The sequence below is a fragment of the Pseudochaenichthys georgianus genome, chromosome 11 (assembly GCF_902827115.2).
Source record: "Pseudochaenichthys georgianus chromosome 11, fPseGeo1.2, whole genome shotgun sequence".
Lineage (NCBI taxonomy): Eukaryota > Metazoa > Chordata > Actinopteri > Perciformes > Channichthyidae > Pseudochaenichthys > Pseudochaenichthys georgianus.
The window spans coordinates 7,148,564-7,168,584 of NC_047513.1; the positions used below are offsets into that span (position 1 = coordinate 7,148,564).

General features: G+C 40.0%; 1 protein-coding gene across 1 annotated transcript in view; it reads right to left on the bottom strand.

The window, feature by feature from the left end:
• nudcd1 (NudC domain containing 1) overlaps nt 1–20,021 on the bottom strand; it is a 58,647-nt gene that overhangs the window by 16,880 nt on the left and 21,746 nt on the right. Inside the window, exons 6-7 of the mRNA XM_034094457.2 lie at nt 9,065–9,272; nt 3,632–3,776 (exon numbers count right to left, since the gene is read on the bottom strand). Of these exons, the coding sequence (XP_033950348.1) occupies nt 3,632–3,776; nt 9,065–9,272 (353 nt within the window). The remainder of the gene's footprint in view (nt 1–3,631; nt 3,777–9,064; nt 9,273–20,021) is intronic.

Below are 20,021 nucleotides of genomic sequence, written 5' to 3' on the forward strand. Positions count from 1 at the left end.
GGCATACGCAACGCTCTGGGGGGTCCAACGGCTTTGTTGAAGAACCGTAGTAGCTATCGGTGAAATGTCAACGCGTGGAGCATCTCAGGACCCTAAGGAGCGTCTCAGTCTGCTTTTTGTGTACTTTCGGGTCAATAATGTGGCTTTTTTGGCAGACTAAAGGTAACTAAAAGGTGTGCGGCTGGTGCTCTGAGGAAAGATCAGGCTGAATTTACAATGGGCCTTAATGGAGACATGTTGAACGTCTTTGTCACTTCATGCCCTCAAGAGGCATTTTGTTTAATTTTTTTGCTTAATTTAGTTTTCCTACGTTTTTCATGAAAAATGATGTCCCAGGAGTGTAGGGTTTGGGAGCTATGCCAGGTTTTAAAAAAATATGAAGGCAAATAACGAGCTGCGCAATACACACTAATGTTACAATCTAAAGAAGGCCTCTTTACCAAGGTCTGAACAATGTTTAATAAAAAGTATGAATCTGATTTAAAAGTTGTGCAGTACGAATAATGTCAGAAAGATGTGTAACATTTTAAAGTTGGAATGAGGTTTCTGAGTGAAAGTATGAAGGAACAGTTAGCAGTTGAAGTCGCATGAAGATTGTTCAGGTCTGAAGAGTTTCTCCATTGACTTCCATGTTAAAAATGTGATAAATTATGGGATGTATCTCTGGAATTATGAAATGTATGACTGTGAAAAGTAATAGCGATCGATTCCCGACCGAGCTGAACGTTTTGACGTTTGAACGGAGTTTCTGCGATGTGGAATGTGGGAGAAGAAGAGGTGCAAAGAAACCCGGCGGAATAATAATAAAGAATTTTGTGCGTAGAAGAACAAGTAGTTAGAATGCTGTGTCAGCATTCCCAATAAAACATGTCTTCAAGGAAGAACATTCATATTGACTGGAGTCCGACTCGAGTCACATATTTTTGGACTTGAGACTTGCTTGACTAACATTGATAAAAGACTTGACTTTGACTTGGTATTCATGACTTGAGACTTGACTTAAGCTTGAGACTGATGACTTGAAAGTACTTGACTTTTTAAAAATTAAATATTTGCGTTTGTTTTTGTAGTGAGATATTACGTTTAGTTTTTTCTAAACTTGATTGGGTGATTATAGCTCCATGCACGCAGACCTGGCAACCCACTAGTAGGCAGGAGTGTCAGTTAACATGGCAGCAGCTAGCGTTACTCCAACAATAGTCAAGTTTGGATTCAAGGATTATGTTGTCGACGACGGTAATAAGAAGAGAACAGCGGAATGCAGGGTCTGCAGCATAAAGATCAGTGACAGGACCACCACAACATACTTCATTTGTCACTACAACAAACCCCACAGAGAAAGGTACGTGCATGTGTTGTGTTAGCTAGAAAGCTAACGTTACGTGTAAGCTACGTAAGACTTGGTTTAAAATCGATTAAGCATTGCAAAGAGAAGACAAAACGGTAAATGAACACTTGAACCTCCAAGGGAATCATTTTTGACTGACGGGCTGTCAGGAGAGAGAGAGAGAGAGAGAGAGAGAGAGAGAGAGAGAGAGAGAGAGAGAGAGAGAGAGAGGGGAAAAGAGATGCCTAGTTTATTTCCCCTGTGTTATTATCAGAAGTTACTGTAATGTTGAATAATGTAGTTCATCTACTTTTAGTAGTTTGTTTAATGATGTTGTTTTTGTTTGTAGAAGTGCATCATTCCTTGATTTATTGTAAAATGAATCTGAACTTTTTGATCTGTTATGATGATAAACTGAAGCAATTTCTAAATTAACCCAATTAAGTGAGTTTTAAATCGTCCTACTTAGTTTATAAGGAAATTATGAAGAGGAACAAATTAAATGATTTTAAAATGATATCTATGTAGGCGCTGAGGCTGTTGGCGGTTCTAGTGTTAACATACATTTAAATAAAATATGTATACCGTACTTTTCGGACTATAAGCCGCGACTTTTTCCCCCATTTTTTTTGTACAGCTAACGGCCACTAGGGAACCTCCTAAATCTATGGATTGTACAGGTAAAGTTAACCACCTTTAACTCTATGGGCTCTATGACCGGTCCGCGCCCGCCGCCTTTAAGCAGCGGGCTCCAGCAGGAAAACATGGAGGCCGGAAAAAAGTGAGACAGGTAGCGCGCCAAAGTAAAAGTGGAACCGAGAGACAGAACGAGAGCAAGACAGACGGACAATTTAGCTGCTGCGGCTTATATGCAGGTGCGCTTTATAGTCCGAAAAGTACAGTAATTGCAAATGCCATATATGATTTTCTTACCTGGAATTCTGCCTTTTTGAGTCCTAGCTATATTGTCTGCAGTTCTAGGGTTAATATGAATCTAATATGATTGTCATCGGTCTAAATTAGATTTCAAATGATTAACTGTGTATGTAATGAAGATCATAGTGTGGGTTAAATCCATTTTCATAACCACTGTCTTTTAACTGATTTAAATGCGGAAACTGGGCTTATTCATCAGAATTTTGTATGACTTGACTTGCTTGACCTGAGCAATGACTTGACTTGCTTGACTCTCATCACAGTGACTTGGCACTTGCTTGATACTGCAGTGTTTCCACTACCATTGTCTTGGAGGGGCGCTGTGCCCCGCCAACGGAGCCCCGGGCTCCCCTTAAATTCAAGGTGTTTAAAATGTGTTTTAAAAAAATATTTTTGTTTTTATTATTCTTTTTTTTTTTTTTATATATATATATATATATATATATATATATATATATATAGCACCAAATTGCAACTAATCTATATCTACTGTCATTTTTCACATTGAACATGAGCTCTTTTATTAAATAAACCAAACGCTTTCATTTGAAGTTGTGAGTTTAGTGTTTTTGACCCTAAGAAACGCTGATGCATTAATCAATAACAATAATCCACAGCTCCTCTCTGCTCCAGAGGATTTCAAAAGATATCCCAATACCACGAGCCCCCCCCCCCAGGCAGCACCCCCCCCAAAGCAGTAAACCTAGGGGAAACACTGTACTTGTAGGTCAAGACTTGAGACTTGCTCATGACTTGCACATGTAGGACTTACTCCCACCTCTGCCAATAATACAATAAATATAAATTAATAATTGAGACAGTTTTCTGAAGGATATTGGTATTTTTCATACAATTTGTATCAAATGATATTGTTCTTTCCACAAAACGTCAAAGGAAACATTTAATATAAACTTCTCTTTTTTTTAAAGATGGACTTGTAAAATGTAAAAGTTGCTATTAAATTATTTTCTGATGATTCCTAAAACATGATTCAAAGATTCTAACGAAAAATATAATAAGAAAACCATAATGTTATTGGCTAGTCAACTTAACTTTTCATTTTTTTTAATAATTGTCTTATTTTATAACAAAAGCAAAAAATAATCAACAGAATGCCATAAAATAGCTGATTCTTGCTCCCCAGAGGATGGTATTTTTCTTCAAAACAACTTCAAGACAAGCTTAAACTTTGCACTCAAAATATCTTATGCTGTTTTGTGATCACTTTTTAAATGGTGGGCACCTTTATCTCCTGATAGTTTGGACAAGGTGTGGTAACTCTGCAAAGTGTTGGCTGTCTTCATGCACAGGACGCGGGTGTTTTTAAGGATGGGGGCTTAATGGCTTTTGGGGTTTGAGTTTTCCTACCATGTCTTCAGAGGTGAGGAAGGTCAGCCTCTCGTGGATGAGGGCAGCCTGCTCGTCGCTCATCACGTACTCCCCTCTCTTGTCCCCCATCACCAGCTCCGACCACATCGGGCCCTCTTCACGCTTCTGCAGGGTCAGCTCCAGACTGAGGGCACATGAGCACACATATCAATACTACTCATTCAAAGAGCTAGTTAGAAATGAGTCATATAAATGTAAATGCTTAAGTGTGCGTACATGCAGCGTCAGAAAGCCCACATTCTGATTTCCTATTGGTTCCACACTTTCAGGAAATGCCAGAGAGTGCTGTGTTTATGTACTTCAGAGGAATGGGTTCTTAGAATGAGAATTATGTGATCAACGAGAACACATCCAATCAGGAGCAGTGTGTACAATGCTGTTTTGATGAGAAAGGTTAACCAGGCTGAAATGACTGATCTGGTTTGGAAACAAATGATATAAGAAACAAATAAATCAAGGGAATAAAAACTGAAACATTACAAGCTGCAACCATTTTATCTTAATGGTAAAAGCCTCAAATGTTTTACTCTGTGCCGATCCACATTTCTGTTCTGTACAACTTATTTTGGATACATAGAAAAATTATTTAAATATCAATATCTGCAAACATCTCACAGCGTTTTATTACATTCAGTAACATGAAGATTTTTACGTTTATTTTCAAGCAAATTTCAAAAACGATGTAGTTTTAGGTTCTCAAAATGTGAGATATTGAAGTTTTGACTGTGTTATTGACATTTCATTCATTTGCATTTGGCTCCAGGATCTTCCGATGGGCATACCATACAATTGGTCACATTTCAAAAAAAAAAATTACAAGCACATCATCAGTCACATAAGACGTTTTGTGAATATTGTTTGTTGCCAAATGACTAAAATCATATTCAAGCATCAATCATTGCTTCTACGTGGCTAACATTTCAACCATTCAACAATTTGCTGTGAGCTACGCCAACACCTACTGTAGGAGCCACCTTTATTTTGATTTATTTGGAACCTTTATTAATAAATGTTTCTGTTCCAGTGAGAGGTGCGCTTTGCTCAGGTGAAGGGGGCGGGGCTAAAGCTTTAAATTGGAGGTGCATTGTGTGACGGAGGGCGGCAGGCAGCAGCAATACCGCCATTGACCTTATGTTTAGTAAAATACGGATTATTAGGATCTGCCGTTTAAGTTTACGTTAAATATTGTTTTCGTATTTTGTTTTGGCGGGAAAATAAACGTCGAAAGAGCAACCAAAACTTCCAGTGGATTTGTTACTGCGAGTCTGACACTGCTCCCCAGACCCAAGCTCTACAGGTGGTCAAGAAAAGGAACCTTTGAAATATAGGAGCTACAAGACAAACTTTTGGATTTTGGCCACTACACCTACAATACGTGCATATATAAATATTCAAATGATATGCTACTTTGATGAGTCTGCATACTGTTATTATGTTCTTCTGCACATGAAATCTATCCACTTGATTCTGTTGGACTAGCGGGAGCGCCGTGAACTCAATATCAGGACACGAGCCAACTCATTAACTCTCATTCTTCTTTCACTAAATGATGCTAATGCAGATCTGTCTTTATGGATTCAATCCAAATTATGAATAAATTAGAATAACATCTGAATACCATTTTCTTCTTTTCCTTGTAACACATATATGTTTGCATTTTGCCCAGGGCACTCATATTAATCTCTCATTTTCCAGCGTCAGAGAACATTCAATCACATCGCACTGTTTTGCGTTAAGCAAGGACAATATTACAACTTCTGTATGTTATCATATTTTCTGGTACTGAATGTATCATGCATTATGGTCCTCTGAATAAGGCTATATGTTTTAACTGCATGACAGAAGTGCACAGAGCTACATGTGCAAAAATGTCCCCGTGTCATTTAGCCAAATAATGATTCTAAAATACTTTAACTGTAATCATTGTGTAACTTTTCCCTCAACACTTTTCTTTTTCTCCATGTTCATCTTTGTGCAAAGCAACTTCTGTTTTTGAAAGTGCTATGAAACTAAATGTATTTATGTTGCTATGCAAAACCGTAACTAAGTCTCTCCTGGGAATAGAAGCCCATACATGACTCTGAAGCAACACACCATGCCATGAGAGAGCATTGGCAGACTAATGTAGCTAAATATATTTTCAAATGAAAGATTTCATATTGCAGATTCCATCAAATGTCTCAAACCAAGACATTACAAGTCGCATTTGAAAGGGTGCAGGCACACAACAGTGAGGCTGATTTATGGTTCGATAGCATATTATCAAAGTCCAGTATTAAACCCCTTATTACATAAATAAGACGAAGCTCTCAACATTAGCAGGTTTAAATGATAAAAAGCTGAGAGATAAAGATCTCTTCTTGCTGAATAGTTGGCTGAGAGGGCAGAAACACACACAGCATCAAAAGAAGAATGTTTCTGACACATTCAAATAACAGGCGCTGCTTTGAAACCATATTTTGCACCGTTTATTGTGTACACACTACACAGGACTTTTGACAGCTAAAAGTTTCCCTTTTGTCCTTAGACAATTACAGTTAATAAGCTACCACTGATTGATGGCAATAACAAACAACAGGAATGGTAAGCAGTGTCTACAAATGCTGCCAAACCTACCTAAAAAGGGATTTGCTGTAATGCCAGATATAGTGGAACAGAAACCTTGTCCAGGTCCAAATCGTTAACTAAAGCTCATTCACTTCATATTTGTTCTGGTTTTCATGACGTACAACATTTAGAGAAATGTGTAACAACACTTGATTTGAAAGAAACTGGACTTCCTCAGGGTTTCATGTTGTTGCTTCCAGGTTTCAGTCCTAGCAAAAGAAAAGACAATTTTCCCCGGCGAAAATAGTCCACGGACTACTTCAACACGGCACAATGCGCACGTAGCGTCCTCAATCTAAGAATGTGGGTATTCAGAGATAAAAATATCATTCATACTGCCATTCATGCGGATGTTATGAAACAACTCTATATATGGGTAATGATGAAAAGATATGAAAGAGACACAAAGGGCAGCTTCTTAATTCAGTTCCGGACAGAGGGAAGCAGGGTGGTGCTCAGCCGTCGGTCTATAGAACAATAACCCATTGGTATGGAGAAACATGCGCGATGATACAAACAAAAGGGTGATTTTTTGTTCTAGTTATTTACGTTGCAGAAGGACATCCAGATGGAACGTGGATGCATACACCCACAGATTAACATACACACTTCTAAATATCCATCAACCAATCTATTTTATGTTTTGTTTGACTAGCATAATGTCCTTTGAGTATCTATGGAAAAAAACCGAGATGATTTTGGATATATTCATAGCTTTAAAGGGCATCTCGATGCACAGAGCCCTCCAACAGGAGACAAAGGAAAGTGTCACTGTGTGGTACCATCATCCCTAAAAGACAAATGTCACCAAAATGTGCCTCCTTAAAGGAGGGATCAGCTTTAATCGTGTGGACCACCCGTTCAAACGCCCTACGACGGCCCAAAACACTTACATTAGGAGAACACTTTCAAAAATAATGTAAACATTAAAATGAATGCAAATGAAGAAACATCTTCACCAACTTGACAACACATGAGCAATAGAGATAACTTTCACCAACTTGGAGAAGCATGCTCAGCGTTTACAAAAGCAGCCTTAAACCTTATCCAGGATCCTCGGAAATCTAGCCTACAGCATGTAACGTGTGCACGGAGCTGAGCATTGAATGACTCATATTGAAGTAATAGGATTCAGAGAGGAAGAGCTGATGGAGACGAGGATGAAAGGACTTAAAGTGGAGGATGTGACGACTCAACCCATTCTGTACTAATACATCCAAGGTTTATGAAAAGGATTCAACTCCCTTGCCTTTATTATTGATGTGCATCACTGAACTACAGTGGCTGCCATTTCAAAAGAAGTAGAGAAAGAGCAGATTCGCTGTTCCACAACCTGGACGGGGCCACATCAACAATCTGGTGTTAATCAGCCTAATGAGGTCCAGTACCACGTATACTGCCATCATTAGAGTGGAGACAAATGACCTCCATGAGACATGGGGGAAATGTAAGGCACTCCCAGCAATCTAAGAGTAAATTGTATCTACTCCTGTTGCCTTGCCACAGTTTCTTTTTTTATTAAAATACCCGAATGCCCACTGCCCGGGAGAAAACGTCTCGGTCCATTCTGTGAGGAAATATTAGCTTAAACTCACAAACTGACCCAATCTATTTTTGCTTAGACCTCTCAAAAACATTTGCCGATGCTGCTTTCAGTCATTTCAAAGGATCTAAGAGAAGCTGAGAATATTGATATATTTCTTTGCGTTACCATTCTATAGTTGTTTTATTCTTACTTATTTTTTACATCATTCCTATATTCCTGCATGTTGTTAACACTCTGATCCAACTGTTGATCCTGATGATTTGTTTTATTTCTATTCCAATTTGATCTTAATTCTGGCAGAGAAAATGTCCCTTGTTAAGCCGTTTAAAGTGCATTTAATAAACTTGAAATGTGCTCTACATAAAGTTTGATCGATTAATAAAGTAAAACCTATTGGTTGCGTTTTGTTTTATAACTGCATGGAGAAATACTATTGCAGCAGAGGTGGAGGGGAGCAGAGAATGGCTCTCGTAAAGCGCAGACTCACATGCTCCTCACATGCTCCTCACATGGTCACATTTGTAAACATCTTTTCAAACAGTGTTTTTGTCTTTGCTGCTGAATTGTAAGGCACTTTGTGCTGCGTTCTCAACGAGGACACTGTGACCGGAGTCACAGGGACACACGACAAGGAGGCCATTCACAGATGGCTCTCTTGCTCGGTGTCATCTAAATCCCTTTAAAAAAGGCAGCTGAATACTTTTCACATTTATATTATTAATAATAAAGAAAAAAACCTCTACTGCTCCATGCCTTGCATACTTGACACCCTTAAAATATATGACTTTCTTGATGATATCTTGCTTTGCTAAAAAAACAAGTAATATTCTGCAATAAAGCTAATGTTATATAAGTAAAATAAATGGATATACAGTACATCTAGAGAAAACGCGCTGTCCTGCCAAGTGGGACTGAATTAACTTTCTCCTTATACTTTTTTGAAGCCCTCAAGAAGGATTAAAAATTGCAAAAAATTAAATACAATACAAACATTTCTCATGTCCGTTCTCTCAAATCGTTGAAACAATGCGTCTGTGGCTCAAGGGCTTGATGCGCTGATCTACCGATCAGAGGGTCAGTGGTTTGATCCCGGCCCCTACGGTCAACATGTGGAGGTGACCTTGGGCAAGATGATATGTTACATGTCAATTGCCACTTTTGAAAACAGAAATACAGCTGGAAGGTACCATGAGGAATCCTGTGTCACTGCTGTTTGTATAACACAAATAATGAAATCCAAACTCAGAAACGTTGCACACCTTTTGTCCTCTTTGATGATCCAGGCGCTGGCCTCGGGGTCTGCAGGTGCAAACAGCTGGCCCTCCAGCAGAGGAGGGAAACCCTGAACTCCCAGCATGATTTGGTCTGCGGTCAGGCTGAACTGCACCTCCTCTTTGGTGACACCCTCGGGCATGCGCACAAACACCGTGACATCCTCCGCCGTCTGCTGCCAGAAGTAGATGGGGTCTGAAACAGGAGAGAAATTAATGGTGCTAAAGTTAGACAGTATTTACAGAGTCATACATAAAACATCTGATACAGAGCCGGATTTAAAGGAAATGACTGCTGAATATTCAGAGGTACTGCAGACGGGGGACTATTACAATAAATGAATAATCAATATGCCAGGGAGACTACGAGGACTTTTTCTCAGAGTGAAGCCATCAAGCCAATTCTCCTGCACCAGTTGACATTTCAGTTGGTGCAGAAATATCCTGTCAAAACTTTTTATTGCACATTTTATTGTGCTACAGTATTTGTAGTCATTTACATAAGGCGCATTCACACTGCGGTACTTTTCCCACAAAGGTTCATGCGAACTTAGTTCATGCGAACTCTTTAGTTCGCATGAACTAAGTACAGATCGCGTTCACACCGGAGAAAGTTCCTGGGGGTGGATTAGGCCAGCGCCATATAGATATATATATTTATATATATATAAATAGCTCTGGATTAGGCAAATGAAGCCGCTGACGTCACTTCTACTTCTTCTGCTTTGGGTTTACTGGCAGGCCGCAAACCACTTCACGGCGTATACTGCCGCCCAAAGTCCCCGGCCGGAAGTCCCCGGAGTTGGGGACTGGCTTCAGTAGAAGCTGCTGGGAGTCCCAGCAGCTTCTACTGAAGCCTTCCGAGTAAATCGCCAGAACGCCGACACCTCCTCATCTCCACCGCTCCCATGTTTTATTTTGTGTTGCCATAAGTTAGTCTTTCTGCGTTTCTGCGCTGGGCTAATGCTAATGCTAATAATGCTAATGAGAGGATAATAAAATGGCGGCTTCACAAAACTTTTTGGGAGTTTTACGGGGCGTGGTTTGCAATCCGCCCAGCCAATCAGGAATATAGCTCTTTTCTCACAAAACAGCCGCTCGAAAGTCCCTGCTCTCTAGCAGGGACTTTCGAGGGGGTAAAAAGGTTCGCATGAACTAATTTTAGTACCGGCTCTTTTTGGTGTGAACGCGATAAAAGAGTTCTCATGAACTAAGTTCGCATGAACCTTTGAGGGAAAAGTACCGCAGTGTGAATGCGCCTATAGTTTACTGTAGACAAAAGCTCAGTTTGATTAAAGTAAAAGCGTTTGATGTTAAAATGCTAAATACATCTATATAATCAATAATCAAAGTAGCACAAGTTGTGGTTACAATTTACTTTTTAGTTTTGGATTGAGAAAATACATAATATGAAATAATTATAGGTATAAGTGACAGTATTAGGTGTAAATCGTGCTTACTGAATGTTTCATATTTTTGTCAATAAAAAGGACAATGCTCAAAAGGTTTTTAATCTGAAGAAAATGTATAATTAACAAACTATACCATTTTGTTTCAATTATATAATAGATGTTAGGCACTTTGAGCACCAGGAAAATCGCTATATAAATAACATGTATTAGTATTATTATGTTGCATTAAAGAGCCTGTGACACCATCCCAACAACTGTTGTGCAATGAAATATTGGGCTACTAGTAATCTCGAACAGTCAGTTTAAAAAAGAAAAAGCGATACCGTTCCGTTAAATATCAATAATTTCGAACATCGCGGGGAAATTCCTTCGACTCATTTTGAAGTTTTGGGGAAAGCCGGAAGTGACGTCAATGCGGGAACGCTTCGAGAGCCAAACACGGACAAAGTGTGTTGTCATGCGTAGAAATGGTGAATTACTGAGTTTAGGCACGTTAATAACGTTTTAATGAAGTTGACTACAGTATATTCATATTTGTCAGTGCTTTCATGTCAATTCGGCGACATAAACATAAATGATCGTGGTGAAGATGATGATTACATTAGGATTAAAAATCGGGAGTGAGAGCTGCTGAATTTCCTCCCGTCGGATGTGATATAAAAACAAATCGATTATTTTTGTGGTTGTAAACTCAAGTGGATGAAACTACATTTATTAGTGCTTTCTAGGGGTGTTGAAAATAATCGTTTCTACGATGCATTGCGATGCGGACGTGGACGATTCGGTCTCGATGCAGTGACGGAAGATAATCGGTTATAGAGTAGTAACGTTGCTTCCTGATTTTCCGGCCGCGGCTTTACTATAACATTTTTTCTGTCACTTTAATATCAAATCGGTCGGTGACGCAGAGATCAGGGAACAGACGTGACAGCGGCACAGCAACACGGAGCAGTCTGCTTTATCCACCAACACAAGAACACCAGTCCAGAACCGACAGCAGAAGGACCCGCTCTCAATCACTCCGTGTCAGAGACACAGGGTCCCTGTGTCTCTGAGCCGCAGCAACACGGAGTGTGTGACAGAGATTTATGTTTTTCAAAAATAATCGCGTTACAATCATGTCAGATTTTTGGTGGATTTAAATAAGTCTTGGATTGCAAAGTATGAATGTCCTCTACCAGTTTTCAGACGATATATACGTGTGTAAAGTTTGTGAAGGCAGGAGGAAAAAAGCTTCCGCGATCACCGTCTCCCCTCCGTTCCTCCAAGCCCCGCCCCCTCCCTGAAAAATAATGAGTGACAGGCTGATAGTGACCCGATAGAAACTTTATTATTCACTTAATCACTGAGATATAATGCAGCTAATTTAATCTCAAACATTCATGGGATTTATGTAACAGTAAGACAGAGAATGTAAGTGTGCACCCACATGCACTATTTTTGTTTGTATATGCTGTTGTAAATACTCCTGTTGTCTGCTGTGTTCAGACTCAAGTCATGTATGTGATGCCTCATTCAGGACATTCAGTGTCCTTTCTTAACAGAAGACCGTGGCTAGAAGCTGCAGCTAGACTGCAGAAGCATTAGCTTTTTGTTTTTGAGGATGGAACAACTTCACACACGGAGGCTAGACCTATACAATTCATTTATTTTGGTTTATAAATTAATGTCAAGACATTTATGTTATTGATTTCTGAAGCACTTTCTAATTAATAAAAAGAGAGTTCATATGTATTTACTGCATGTATGCATTGATGAAAAATAAGCCATGTGCAGTAATATAGAAAATTGAGGATGCAACGCATTGGTATGAATCGTGATGCACCGTGATATCGAACCGAATCGAATCGTTGACAGGATAATCGTAATCGAATCGAATCGTGAGACCAGTGAAGATGCACAGCCCTAGTGCTTTCATGTCAATTCGGCGAACATATGATACATTAAATGATCGTTTGTTTGAGCCGGTCTGCATTTCCTGATGAGAAAACAAACCGATGCTTTTTGTAGTTGTAGTACACCAACAACATGGATTAAACGTGTGTTTTTTTTACCACAATGTTGGGGAAATTAATGGATAAAATGCACGGATTATTATTATTATTCCCACTCCGATCGGGACACTAGGTCCACCGTTTCCCCGCAGCGAGGCTCCCCCCGTTGACAGTTTACGTGGGCTGGGTGCAGTGGCGGACTGGCCATCGGGACGAATCCCGATGGGCCGGTACCGAAGTGGGCCGGTCGGATAAGTCACCAGCACATCCCCCATAGGCGGCGCGTGAGGCTCAGGTTTGAGAAGGCTAAATAACTTCTTTTACCTGACGCTGCCCGCCTCCGGCGTCTATAGAAAAGAGATGAACTCAGTGTGCGGAGTTTAAATCTCTCAAGTCATATTACAGGATAAAGGAAATACAGTTTAAACTGCCGTATGCAGAGAAGACGCCGACGTGTCGCACTTATCATTCATATTACATCATCAATCAGATCATCGATCAGATAATATCATAATATATCATTTTTCCTTATCTGAGTCAGCTTCTCCAGCCTCATCTGGCCGTGCAACACTCACAGTGTCACAGACTGGATGCAGAAGTATTATTTAACACATTATGTTGACGAAACACTCGAGTCAAATGTAATTAAAGTCAGATCCACTCGTGTCTTAGACGTGAACGCGCTCTCAGCTGGAGAGAGAAACCCTGGCTTGATTTACCGAGTTGATAACCAGCGTCGTAGGACCGCTTAGCGAGATCTCGTTTGTTAGTTTGTTGTTGTTAGTTTGTTTGTTACTCAAACATATCCAGGGTCTGTTGAACTGGCTTCGTAGTACAGGGCACAGGTGGCTCGCAGCGCTAATGTCAAAGACACAGACATTATACATTATATTTGTATTTTACCAGGATGCAGTGACACAAATATTTACATATTTACATTTACTATATACAGCACCCGCCGCCCCTGACATCCCCCACTCCCCCCGTTGACAATTTACTAGCGGTACCGAAATGGGCCGGTCGAGAGTCCCGGGATGATTTGTAGTCCCATTCCACCACTGGCTACATGACCATATGATCGCCCATATTGACGCACCTCATTCCTAAACTTCTAACAGATACAACATAAACCGATCCTTCAGCCTCATATGAGCTCTCAGACACGTTCAACATTAACCTGTCATCGCTGTCTGAGCTTGCTGCTGTGTGCGCCGTCGTGCGTTTACATCTGACTGTATATATATAAAGGTTTACATGCAGATGCTGGGATCCTGGACGGTGCAGCTGGAGCGCTGTGCCCGCAATGACGTCACCCATCATTTGGCGGGACTTGAAGAATCCCAGAGAAGATCCAGAAAATTGTCAACATTGAAGGCAGATTAATGGTTATCAAAGTACAAATATCCAAAATCAGTTCAGTAACGATTTTCAAGGGGACAATATGTACTCAAATTGATGGGTTTGGATGATGGGGGAAAACCGTGTCACAGGCTCTTTAAGTAACAGCATTTTCATTTCGCCTTTTATGAGCAAATGGGTAATTCTCTGACATTAAAGGTAGAATTAAAGGTAAGAATGGAGAAACCAGCTCGAGTGCGCTAGAATTTGAAAGTACGCAGCCGAAATAAATCTGCCACTTCCTTCAGACTTCCTCACAGAGCCCCTCCTCCAACACACACGAACGCCACATGACCAATGAGGGCACGAGATAAGTTTGTGCACAGATGGAAGGCTGACAGGCAGGTAGGCCATCCAGTTACTTTAGCCGGGCCGGCTCAGATGATTGGTCGTGCTTTTTACAGTACTACGGCTTCCACAGATGACTTTTTTTATGTATTTATTGTCAAAGCATTTAATGTATTCATTGCTATCGGGATGTTAAGAGCATTCCATAGAATATAACAACAAGTGTTTCTGAAGTGAATGACCTACCCCACCTTTAAGCCTACTAGCAAAGGACAGGATGTCCGTGTGTGTTTAAGTTCAGCTCAACCTCTGAACTGAACAAAGGACTCCCCATAGACTACTCTTTCTCTTTTTCCCCTTTGGCTATCTTTTACTACATGTATGAAGAATAATTGCTTTGCATTCCGTCTGTCTGAAAGTAACAGTTGACAGATTTTGATTAAAACATTTCTGCACATCGAGCAAATAGTGCCATTAAGAAAAGCTCAGACAAAAGATCATTAAAGAAAGTCTCTCCCTCTGTGAAATAACCAAAACGGTTTGGTCTTAATAATTGTGTTCATGCATCACGAAAAAAAGGTTTTCAGGGGCTTCAAAATCTTAATCTAAACAGTGTACAACCCAGCAGAAACAGATTGCTGTTACCTCAGCCTGCGATAGATCTGAGAGGATGTAGTCCTGTTCATCTGTTGGTGAAAATTACCCCTTGAAGTCTATTAATAGATCTTAAATAAATATAGTCCGTGTTAGACCATGGGTCAAAGAAGCTGTTTTCAGAGTGGATCCAAGCGAAGTGCTAGATCAAGGTTTTCTCTTTAAAAGGATTTCTAGATATTGCAAATAAAGCGTTTTATCTCATAAGCTGTTGCTCTTACTTGAATTGAAATCTGGCGCATTGAGGGTTTTAGTTTTTCTTCGATTCCTTTAGAGGTTTTTACTGGGAGCCGAATTATCGGCAAAGGTCCTTTACTCTCCACAACAAAGAATCCAGGTGTTGGAAACCAGTAAAAACTCAAAATAAAGCAGGTAAAATAAGTGTTTTCTTGGTGGAAACAGGACAAAGTGGCTTCGAGCTAAAGACTAATGTTTGCTAGCTTGTTTCTCTGAAGACTCAAGATCAAGACGTCTGATGACTTAAATACTACCAATGTAGTAGAATTTTTTTTTTAAGTACATTTTTAAAGCTTCCGGTAGAAACAACGCTTACGCATGTGCACAGGGATATGTCAAAATGGACTGTTATCTTGATTTAAATGATGGATTCCTCGAGGTTTGGAAATAGTTTGAATCATTTGGGAACAGTAATGTGTAATGTGGAAACAAATCTGTTCTCACCATTGCCCACAATGTGACTCAGCGCCTCCCCTGGCCTGGTAGCATTCTGTTGTTCACAAGCAAATCATTTTTCTTTTTAGCAGACAGTGAAAACACCTGGTGCGCTTCAATGAAACACAAAATAATTACCATCTGAATATTGCTGGTGAAAAAGATTTATACCCTGAAACGGAAGTCACCAAGGACATTTCTGTAAATAGCCTCGTTGGAACATGTACCAACACCCGGCCTTGTGTCCTTCTTAGACCAACAGTCTACAGAAGCTCGATAAAATGACAGGCAAGTACAGAATCAGAAAGGAAAAAATCCAATCGCAAATCTGATCAGAAACAATTTGGCAGCTTTGTGTTCAACTCGCAATTTGAAGGAAGAGTTACAGGTTGTTCACGGATACATTTCTATAATACAATCTATTTGAGTCCCTTTCATAACTTGCTGTTCATAATAGAGATTCAGACATGATTTTCTTTCAAACTACAGTTTTTCAGAGATCTTGGCTCAGGTGGAAAGTACCTACCTCACGGAAAGCAGGCTTTCATAAAAGGAGGATAATACAGTGACCCCATCACTGAACAGTCCGCCTCATTTCACCAGCTGGGAAACCGAATAAGAAACAAACTAAATTCAGAAATGCTGCTTAGTAACCTCTTAGCAACATATGGTTAGCCCCCATTGATAGGAGAACCTGGGTGAGGAGGGGTTAATTTTTTTGATTTTTGATTTTTTGATTTTGATATACTTTATTAATCCCCGTGGGGAAATTGTTTCTCTGCATTTGACCCATCCTAGTGTTAGGAGCAGTGGGCAGCCATTTTGAACAGCGCCCGGGGAGCACACCGGTAGCACTTGGTCTTGCCGGGACTTGAACTGGTGACCTTCCAATTGCCAAGCCAAGTCCCTATCGACTTCGCCACCACCGCCCACAAATCTCTGTGAGCAAAGGCCGATGCACAAACACACATTCGAGAACAACTCAACACAAACTGGATTCACAAATGCCTGATCGAAAGTAGATTTTTAAACTCCCAAAAATATTTTGCAAATATAACAGGGATGTGCAAGTACGCAAACAAATTCAAAAAGCTATGTGTGTCACTTGGCCTTCTTCAGATAGCCTGCTGATAACGTAGTTTGCGCTTTTAATAGTAAGAGCATGCAGTCGGGTTACACCATGGCGACAGAAATCAAACAGGGAATTGAGATCCACAAAATACAAAGTCGTATGCAAGAGTTGCATCAATCAATCAATCAATCAATCAATCAATCAATAAATCAATCAATCACCCCCTCAGATGTATTCATCGTCCAACAACCTGTAATGGAATAAACTACTCAGCTGCCAATTAAAGAAATGTAGAGATGCTTCAAACCTGGCTAGAGTTATACGATTAAAAAAATAAGCCATGAAACAACTGTGGAGAAAAATTTGAAACAACAGAGGGAACAGATCACTCCAAGCTGAATCATCTGATTCATGAGCAGCCAAAGTGAATGTTCTCACATACAACACTCCTATGGAGAAACCGTAGTGCCAGAACTGTGATCTCTCACTCTGTGATTACTGCCAGAGCCTGAACACTGAAATTGGTCCAATTTCGATTTTCCAAAGCAACAAACCTGCTCCATATCTGGCAGGGATGTGGGGAACTGAGACAGGTTCATTATCACCTTTTGTTGTCGACTGCATCAACAAAAGAACTAAAGAGAAGGGGAGAAGGGGGCTGCCAAATCTTCTCTTTCATTTCTCAATCTCTTCTTTGCCTCTCCACTGTTCATCGCTTGAACTTCTCTGTCTTCCTAACTGCTGTTCAGACACATACAATGCCAACCTAACACAGCCACTCTCCACTTACGTAATATACTTATCCAACCACACGTTTGGACACTTTCTCTATAGCATATCTGCACCTGTTCTCCATCTGCGCACCACAAATTCAACTCCATCTCTCCTCCCCCCTTTCTCATCACTTACAAGTGCTTTGAAGACGCCTCCTCTCCTGACATCTAATCCACTTCTACTACTCCGAAACGAGAAAAGCAGACGGCTGATAAAAGGATCGGCTAAAAGCTGCTATTATAACACACAAATACACTGACATATACGATGCGCTGTCTCGGTCACCCAAGGTTTTTATATATTTTGAAAAAGAGGGGAATGTATGCCCTTTTAGAGGGTGTAAATAAAAAAGATTTGGATTAGAACATCTGAGTCAGTACAGAAACAGGATGTATTGTAAATGTACTGCTAGACATGGTTATAAGGGTGATGTCTGTAAAAAATAAAGCAACGTGAAACATTTTGTCAATTTAGAAACATTTTGGCAAACTCGCCTATTTTGTTTTTTGTGGAGTTAGATCAGAAGATTGATACCCATTTCAAGTTTGTAGGTTAATTTGAATCTACAGCCAGTAGCCAGTTAGCTTAGCTTAGCCCTGTCAAAATGTATCAATGCAGGTAATATGCATTGAAAAATATACAAGGTGATAGTAAGTTAGCTTTATGCTAAGCTAACCTTGCTAATTCCTGACTTTATTTGACTATTTATTGTACAGGTATGTGTGGTAGCACTCTACTCATCTAGGTCTCAGCAATAAAGTAAAAAGGACATTTTACAACAACAAAAAACTAAAAGAATCAATATCAATACATTCTAAATAATATCATTATTTTTTAACAGTTAATACAAAACAATTATTGTTTTGTTCCAGTCCCTAAAATGTGAGAATTTGCAACTTGTCACACCTTTGGGTTTTTGACTATTGGTCATCAAACACTTGAAAACATCCCTTTGGACCCAAATAACTGGCATTCATCATTATTTTGACATCAATCATCAATTTTTAGACGAATCAGTTCAACAGTTTCAACAAATTAGGACAAATAATATATTCATTAGCAAATTAAAACCTCAACATAAATCATAAATTATAAATACAGATTATGTTCTGGTTTTATGACAAGCATTAATAAATGTTCTGGATAGAATCCATGGACTGAGACAGATGATCAGATCCGACAGAGACCCCCGTCTGATTGGGAATATTGTGCTGCCTGCTCCAGCGTGTCTATGGCTACAACCCAGAGAGTCACTTTGAGCCTATGAAAGGTAATGAGCAGAAGAAGCTTACATGTTGTTTTTTTACTGGGAATAACCAGATGCAACTGCATGAGGAATCTTGACAGGAAATACTCTCAACATAGAAATGTCAAGAAATGAGTGTGATGATGATCATGATCATATCTTTGATGTAGTCAGAGTCCAGATGATGATTGTGTTTCAATTTGTTTCAACGCTTGTACATACAGGCTGGTACACTCTCTGGCGAGAGACGGCACTTTCTTATTATAAATATGATTGATGCCAAAGCGCGACATAACCTCTTTCTCTCGTTTCTACATCATGAGTCAAACTGGGTCTTCTGAATTAACAAAACTTTTTCTAAATCAGTTTTGCAACCAGAACTAAAACTTTTGACGGAGAGATATGGTCATGTTCATGATGCACTTGCGAGTACACCGTTCACTTTGACACTGGTGTGGGAAATATGACTACTTATTTCATTGAGTTCATTATGTATAAATCTAGCCCAGTTGGTGTATTTTTACTACACCAACTAATCACACATTTTATTGTATTATATTCATTTATTTGCAACTTCTACCAAATGAAAATGGGATATTTTGTTATATTTTAATTTAATTGTATTATTAATTATATGCTGTACTAACAACCATCTAAATCAGAGGTCGGCAACAGGCGGACCGCGGTCCGGATCCGGACCCAGACCTATACGGACCCGGACCTATAATCAATACATTAATGAAATAGGGGATTTCAATTTTGACGGGGCGATTCTATTTTAACCGCCGCCGACAGGGGGCGAGAGACGAGTGAGCGATACAAGGAGAGAAACGCAGAAGAAGAGACGACAGCGCGGCAGAGAGGAAAGTGAGTGAAGAGAATAATTAGCGATACAGGGAGAGAAGCGGAGAGGAGAGTGAACAGGCGTGTTAGCGGCAGACAGGGAGAGACAAATAATGACACATGGCGCTCTCCAAGAAGAGGAAAGTGGACAGTGAGAACAGAGCTTTTAACCCTGAGTGGACTCGTTCATGTTCATCCTGCCCACTGGGAGCACAGAGCCAGTGTGTCCCATTTGTTCAGAGACCGTGGCGCTCATTAGAAGTGCCAAAACGCCACTATGAGACAAAACACAAAGTGTTTGACCAAACATTCCCTCTCAAGTCAGAACTGAGGTCACAAAAAATAAGCAGTCTCAGAGCCCAATATGATCAGTCCACCTGGATCAAAACTAAAACTAAATATGGTTCCAGGGCAGGCTAACCGAGGCTAACCAATGAGCTAACCGAGGCTAACCAATGAGCACCTGCATGTGTGTATGAGAATGGCCCTGACACCATTTCAGCCCAGATTTAAACTCCTGGCAGGACAAGCTCAATTCTCGCACTGAATAAAAAGAAGTGAGTGAGGGACTGCAATATAAGAGGAAAAAAAG